The following is an 8,139-nucleotide window of genomic DNA, read 5'->3' as shown; positions in this document are numbered from 1 at the left end:
ACATGAATGATGGATGGGCATCAAAAGGCATTGGGTCAGACCCCCAATTATCAAAAGAGGTCTTGGTTTTATAATCTAATTAAGGTTGCCTGGCTGTTCATTCATACGCGCACCCACTCTAAGCAATATCATGTTATTAACAAAGCGTGTTACTGGTAACAGATTTCCAGCCCAATTTGAAAAGCCATATTACATGGTCTCACGACAAAAGAGTTGTTTGCTGTCACCCAAACATTGTCAATTGTTTTCACCCGATACAGGAAGTTCCCTCTAATAATGTTTTTTTTTCTCATCCACTCACCAACCTTTTTTCCAAGGAGACGAGTTGGAAGTGGTAGTAACAATTGGGGTTTTCCAAGCTTGCCTGTCCATTTCTTGTGTTGCTTCTGTTCTGGACATGAATAGTGGAGTTCGTTGCCAGCGTGCTCTATTGACACATTGAAGTAGCAGCTGCACGATGAAAAGCAGCACAAATTTTGGGAGGTCATTGGGGCACTTTTCATAACAGTAGAGGTATTAAAAATCCAAGATATAAATCTCAATATTGGGCAATAACAGTTTCTAAGGTTTCAAAAAGATATTGCAAAAATACAAAATTCTAAAATACAAAAAAATAAGCCGCAAAACGGCATTTTTCTTCTAAAATTAGTTTTTATTCATGTTAAAGAATGAAACTTAAACAGTTTATAAAAATACCTACCTGCATGAACCATTCCTTTAATGGATAAAAGAACTGAACCTTCAATTTAATCCCTCAGCAAAGAGATATGAAACCTCAAAAGTAGGAGTGATCTCTCAAAATTTGACGATGACGTCATCTTCCTTTCCCGCTTCAATGAGTCAATACACACATACACACATACACAAGTGAGATGCTCGCGGCCATTGAGCTTACGGCTTCTTTTTTCATCTGGCAAGTGGCTTTTAAGCATTTATTTTGATGCCCAAAATGATGCTTGTTTCCCTAGGCGCTAAGCGAAAAAAAAACAGTTTCCCGCAATTTGTTATGGAAGCTGACCTCAGGCAAAACTCGACGGCGTTCACTTTTAGCATTTAGTTCTTGGCATAGGTATATCAATATTCCATTAAAATCCAGCATTCTATTGCGAATTAGTTCCGTTTGCAACAAAATGTGGTTACAATGTTTCTTCGAGATGATGTTAGGCGGAATTTCTAGAAACTAGCAGGGTGACCATCATTTGCATCGGCCGGGGATGAAAGTAAGACGCTCGCTCTGATTAATTCAAGAAAGAATGGGATTATTCAGCGGCACTTTAGAATCGAGGTTTTCACGACTCCCATGTCTGAAAATACATCGTGAAGACCTTTAAACATGAAAACGAAGACGAACATCCCATCTCAGGTCTGTTGCTTCTGCCTGAAGGAGAGACCCCTGTCCTCTCCTCCCTGCTACTATTTCTAGTTATACGTGGTCTACGTAGCCGAGAGTGGAACGAGAACATCCTCCCAAAAGGCCTCTTAGACCACCACCAACCTCATCATTGCCATCCTCATCACAATCATGGGAGAGCGGGCCTCCAAAAGCAGCAATGAGAAACGAAGAGACCTGTGGTCCTTTATAAGTAACCCAGTGGTCTTGGGCAAAGTTTATGTAACCTAGGCATGGAATGGAAATGGCGACAAAAGTAGAATGCCAAGTTTTGTCAACTGTTCTAACGGAAATTTAATGAAAATGTTCTACATCATGTACATTCGTTGCAAGCTAAATATCATTATCTTTTCTGTGTTCTACTGATCTTTTCTAAATCTCACTTGTATTTTAAGAGATTCAAGCATGTGTCTGTAACCATTTTTGTGAAAAAGCTTCAAAAGGTATTGGGTGGCAATGTCTTCATAAAAAAATGAGCAATATGCAAGTGGCCCCTCCTATTTCCTCCAAAGGTTCATGCTTTTACCAAAACAATGGAATGCTTCTTTGTAGTTAACCGAGCCCCATTGTTAACTAACAATTTACGTATACTTTCCACACAGAAGAGCTCAAAAGAAACTGATCATATGGATTTGAAGCAAACTTCGAAAGAAATATGTCATTCTGAGAGGCCGGTCTAGGGCCCTTTTGCCTTCAAGCCCTAATGTACCGATTAGAGGGCTCTAGTACCGATGAAGGGCACCAAGCTAATTCGTGTGGCTCGGATCCCTCGTTCCGCTGGATCTCGCTCGCACGCTCTCTCGTTGGCCCGCTCTCTCGCTCTCTCGCTTCCAAACAATCAAGCGAAATTCGAAAGGAAGTAAGGAAATAAGGAAGGAAGTAAGCGAGTAAGTAAGTAAGTGAGTAGCGAGATTGTTCCATCCATCTCGCAGTCCCAATGGGCGGCACAGGAGTGGAACGACCTTATTTCTCTCGTCAGACTTGTTGAATGCGGAGTCAGTCGTGAACAACGGTCCACAGACTCATATCGTCGCCGCTCCAGTCAAAACAACAATGGCCTTGGAGGGCTGAAGCGGCCTGGCCGAGGCATAATTTGAAAATCCTTTATCACAAAGGAGATGCGAACAATTGTTGCCAGAGTGGCAGACGCGACAACTTCAACATTTATCACACCATTATTACAACCAACAACAATGGCCAAGGACGTGTCCACTGAATACGGAAGTGGGGAAGCAGAGTGCTCCTGTGATTTTCCGACAAACACATATCCAGTTTGAGTGAAGTGAAGCAAAGTATAACAACCAAACCAGGTGAATTGAAGTGCAGGAGTAATTTATGACTTGACCGAAACCCGAACGAGTTCAGGTGGGAAGATGGCCCACTTTCGTTTTGGATTGGACCATCGTCTTCAAGTTTCAGAAGTACAAAAAGAGGGTACAAAAAAATATGTTCCCAAGCATCTGGAATCGCACGTCCAATCTGGAACTTTCGGCTTTGAAAATAGAAAACACACCAGACACCATTTCATCTTAATCTCTTACTTTTACGGCTAAAACTGATACCCTTTTCAAGGCATGGCATTTCAAGTACTAGTTTCAAATTCTGCTTTCGAAAATAGGAAAAGTTCACCGTCGGTAACATCATTGAAAAGAAGTTTTGCAAATGATGAAAAAAGGTACCTTGACCCGGGCGAAAAAGTTTTAATTCATAATTTCGCCAAATTCCCAAAGGATCCAATCAGTTCCAATTTCAATTTGAGTTGACCTTCAACTGAAATGAAAACTGATGCTCAGATCCGATGAAAAAAGGCCGCAAACAAAATTTAGAATTTAGAGCTTATTGAACTTTTGCCGGTATCAGCTTCCAATAAATTCTATTGGAAAACGTCTGGGCTATTTCTCCCGGATCAACAGAAAATATCACTATTGGTCGGAATCCCGCACACGTGGGAAAACAACTAAAACTGGAAAGTCTGGAGTGATTTAATTGATTCTACTTAAAACCCTTTGGAGCTGGATTGGAGCTTTTAGAATCCCCATAAGGGCGTCCTTATCTTGTAGGATGTGTTGGCCATGCTGTAAAACGTTACCCTTGTAAATGAAAGCTTCAATGTAATGACGATTTGGAAATCAGTTTGACCCTAAAAAGTCGAAACGGCAATCGGTTGTTTTATAAATAGGAGTAATTGAAAGTTAATGCAAGGGTATATATTCATTTTCGTTCATTCATTTTATACGCTGACATGACGAAAGTCGTAATATACAATACAATATTGTAATTTAGAATTTGTTTGAAGTTTTTTTATGACTATTGTCTTAACGGAGGAAAATTGCTAGTTAAAAAGACAAATAGTTTGTCAGTTGATTCGGCCGGTAGCATTTCATATTTCCATCTGTACCTTGACGTAATTCATTTGCACGTCTAATTGGAGGTTTGGAAATATTTTTTCCGTTCTCACACACGAGAAGGCTAAGAAAAACGGTATGAAAAAGGAAAAGGGTTCTGCTTAATGTTTTTACATGAACTCAACCCTTATAAATAAAAGTATGACGAGTGATAAATTCGATGAAAAGGCAAACGGATTTTCACTATAATTTAGCGATATAAGGAACAAGTTTGGCACCATTGAAGTGTACAACGCTTTATTATTTCATCCCTAGGCTGAGAAAACAAGTTCTTGTGAGTTGTTCCTCTAATTATCCCTCAGCGTGGTCATTGCCATAATCAACCACTCAGCACACAAATGGGCATCTAACATGCCTGCATGTCTGCAGTTACAAAATTGACTTGCACATGCCCCCCCCACACGTCAGAGATACCTTGCTTATCCATCCATGTTATGCCCTTTCTTCTTTGGAGGGTTAGTTTTTCTCTCTCTTGAGATTGAATCTAGCTAGACTCTCTACGGGCGACCACTCATGGGTCTTCGTCAGACATGAGGAGACTAATTTGGCTCTACATATCCTATACATAAAATTGAAATAGGAAAAAAGTATGATCTTGACACCAAAGCTGACCTGAATTTGCCGAAAAGCTTTTTACAGAAGTGATCTTCACTTTCCGCCAGAGGCGCTTGCGATCAAGGGGGTTTAGAAAGAAAACAAAACAGTTGATAGGGTGACTAATATCTTCACTTCAATTATGATACGACTATCTTTTTTTTTCTCGATATGTATTACCAGGGAGGAAAACATGCAGCAATTGATATGATGTAACGAAAACTAGACAGGAATGAAATAAGGTTCTCGGGCAAAAAAATGATGGCGCATCAACAATATTTCAAAGGCTTATATTTCAAGGCCCAGAGCGTAGAGGGCGATGAAAAAAGCTTAAGCTAAAATCTTCTCAATAGATTGTGAGTAACTAGCTTTTTCAACCCTCCTTTATCGTGATTCCAGTCGTTGAGAGTTGCAATGGATCTTACTGAAAAAGAAATGAATGACGATAATGCACTGTTCGAGCTAATTTATCGCTTTTCAAAGACTGGACTGATTACAAATCATGCTTCAACTAAAACTGTTTTTTAACGGGGACAATCAAAATATGTTGGTTTCATGGTCAATTATTTCTCTCTTTCTCCCCATGTCTGCCTAATCGTTATTGCTCACGGATCTTTTCTGTGTCGGCAATCTATTTATGTACCGCTCATACTTTCTCCTTTCGGTCGTCTTGAGCTCTTGAGGATCTCGATCAAGGCACAGATTTATTTTGTGCAAAACTTGGGATGGCTGAAAGACGGCTTGAAATTTGCAGAACCTTTATTGGCCGTAATGAACATACCATTCCAGTTAAATGAGCAATTGATATTCTGTATTGATATTTTATCGATCCAGAAGGTTCAATTCAGAAGGTTGATAAAGAGTTTGTTGTGGATATCTGACACAGCTGATTGCGCCTCGCTTTTTGTTGTAATGAAAATATATTTTGTGGAGGCGTACTTGACTCACAACAACATTGTCTCACTGATTTATCATGGTCGGCTGGGATTTATGAACGTCATGCATTCTCAAAGGAAACATCTTTCGTCTACACATTGTCGCCCAAGAATGCGCAACTTAGAATTATGAAATGAGATGGTCACACTGACTGAGAAATGTAGAATATTGACGGAGTTTCCTCGTGGTTACTTGCTGTTATTCCATTGAAAAAGGAAAAAGGAAGTAAAATTTACATGATATAATGTATTGTTAGTTTAAAACAAACTCACGATGGTAGCCCTTCTCAATAAAATTTTTCCCCATGAGATCAGCAATGTTGATGCCATAAAGTCTAATCCTTATGTGCAGGATAAACAATAAACCATTGCTTTTTAAGCCAAATCAGTATAGGCAACGAAGCAATGCGTTTCTAAACAATGTAAAACAAATTTATCATTGCAAATCGTTAGACAAAAATAGCTATATTTTAATGAATCTTAGCGCACATGGACGGATCAAAGTTATCAATTCGAATGATGAAACAATGTGACCTTTTGGTTTTGAAATTCTAGCCGCCCAATCAATATTCAGACTGTTGATAGTACGTGAAAACTAGACAGCTTAAGTTTTCCATGAATATTCAAGCCTTTCAATTAGCACTCCGTTTCATCAATATTCAAAGGAATACAGGATACAAAATCGAGAAAGTTTCTGACATATCTGACTAGTTTGCAAAACGTTATACCATTTATGACGTTGATGGCTTACTTTCCAGCCACTTGTGAACTTGCAGGAATGAAATGAAGTTTCCAACAGAGGCCCTTAGTTTCCTTTTGCGTTGGTGAGATTCAAAACTCTACCCATGAAAGCTGGTTTTCATAAAAGGAAAGAATTTGGATCTGACAAAAGTGATTAGCGCTTTGTTTTCTTCATTGGCTGGACATTGCATTTCTATGAATAAGTGTTCATTCGTTTGAACCACTCATTTTGCCGAGACGCCAACATAGCGAAGAAAATGGATCGCCCAAAACGTAGAATATGTACGGGCACAACATGTCACAACCAGACGCCACGGCCAATTTTATGGCTCAATAGGCACTTTGTGTTCATTCATGTGGATCATTATCATCGATTTCCAAATTGTCTTCAAGAAGATATAAGCAACTTTTTTTCCTATTGGAAGCGACATTAAGTTGTACTGAATACAAGAGAGTTGTACTTTTCAAATTGGATCTTATGGAGTGCCATACATTGTTTGCCGAAACGGATTCTTGGTTCTCGAAATTCAGTGTCTCAACGTGAATCTCAGCCTTGTTCTAAAATTTCAAAACTGTGTTTCTTGTGTCATTTCCAATTACAGACATTATTGCAACGATTCTCTATTTTTCGTGTCGATACAGCCTTATCGATCCATTTGAAACAGGGATCGTAAAATTATTTTGACTTTACCAATTTGGTAGATATTGCTTTGGCTATAAATCAGCTGGAACATATCTATCAAAGGGGGGGACGTTTATGGCCAAGTTTTGTCTTTAAAGATGTGAAAGTCATCTTTGATTGGTAAGCTCTTATCAGATAAGCTATGGAGTTCAAATATTCCGGATCCCGGTTTTTTTTAACCAACACTACATATTGCTCAAAACAAACCACCACCAATATCTTTTGCCTGTATTCGCCCTTTTCCATCGTCTTTTACGAAAGTTGGGACTTAACTTTCAGATGCATCGCAATCAGTTAATTGGCAGATTCTCATGGTAAAGTGCTACTTCCGGGTTTCGGGTCACAAGTCAAAAACTACTTTGCCTAGAGACTTGGAAGTTAACCTCGTCAAGAATGCAAAGGAGCCATCAGTTTCTGTCTGCGGATGATCGTCGTCCAAGTGTCGTGTATGAGGAGGACTTTCCCATTTTGGCGCGTCGAGGCAGTGTCACCATGACCTTGCGCATCACCTCGGAAGAAGACGCACCAGACGCCGAAGATGAGCTGGACGACGAGGACACCACCGATGAAGGAGACGAATCTGGTCTTAAGCAACCTCAGTTGGACTCTCTCTCCATTGATTGTGATCCCAATGAGGAAGACAACACCAGAAGATTGTCCCAAGCCAGCATCGAGAGTTCTGGTAGTTTCCGGAGTTGGTCCGGCTCGATTTCAGCCAGTGCCGTGACTTTGGTGTCGAGCACTTCCTCTTGCAACACCTTGAAGGTGCCAGGCTTGTCCTCCAATTCCTCCATTGAGGAGTTGATGGACCCCAAGTACATCCTGCGCCATCGGGCCATATCCAAAGCGAGGAGCACGGACTCGGTAGAGAACAACTCCTTGAACCCGTCGCTGCATCCGTCTCGAAGATACAGTACGAATAGTTATCATTACTACGAAAACTTCATCAAGGGTCGGCGATCCAGCTACGGTCCTTCTGCCTATGGGTCTTCTTCGATGGCCTCCCCGGCCGTCTTGTCTGGCAATGAGAAACTTAGATTAATGGCGAGACGTCGTCTTTCGGATCAGGTAAGGAGCTAATGAATGTTGACTTAGGACGTCGCTCTACCCTCTCCTTGGGTTGATTGTTTTTCCTCAGAGGGGCTTTATTAGACCTGGAATTAATAGCATCCGTCACAGCTCTGGCTCAAAAGATGTAGGAAAACGGATGAGCGTCAGGACTCAGAAGTTCTTTTACAGCGGATCCTTTCTCGCCTGGCAATTACGTCTTTGATGATGAGTTGGGGAAAAACGAATTAGCTTGGGCTACATTTTTGTTCTATTATTGATCTCTAGAGTGTTAAGACCCAAGGAAACGTCAGGGTAAAGTCATTAACCGTCAGAGGATCTTTG

The 8,139-nt window shown here is 40.5% G+C and overlaps 1 protein-coding gene across 2 annotated transcripts; it reads left to right on the top strand.

The window, feature by feature from the left end:
• Positions 1–2,128: 2,128 nt before the first annotated feature.
• On the top strand, positions 2,129–7,917 carry LOC131893274 (uncharacterized). Of its 2 annotated transcripts, none has more exons than XM_059243255.1 (2): positions 2,129–2,700; positions 7,027–7,917. In XM_059243255.1, exon 2 carries the CDS (start codon positions 7,141–7,143, stop codon positions 7,825–7,827), a length of 687 nt encoding a protein of 228 aa, XP_059099238.1. In that variant the 5' UTR covers positions 2,129–2,700; positions 7,027–7,140; the 3' UTR covers positions 7,828–7,917. The 2 variants fall into 2 exon arrangements, with proteins under 2 accessions (XP_059099238.1, XP_059099239.1); XM_059243256.1 differs by having other exon boundaries at positions 2,129–2,718; positions 7,115–7,917.
• The last annotated feature ends 222 nt before the right edge of the window (positions 7,918–8,139 follow it).

The sequence above is a fragment of the Tigriopus californicus genome, chromosome 2 (genome assembly GCF_007210705.1).
Source record: "Tigriopus californicus strain San Diego chromosome 2, Tcal_SD_v2.1, whole genome shotgun sequence".
Taxonomy (NCBI): domain Eukaryota; kingdom Metazoa; phylum Arthropoda; class Copepoda; order Harpacticoida; family Harpacticidae; genus Tigriopus; species Tigriopus californicus.
This window is presented reverse-complemented; position numbering and strand designations above follow the sequence as displayed.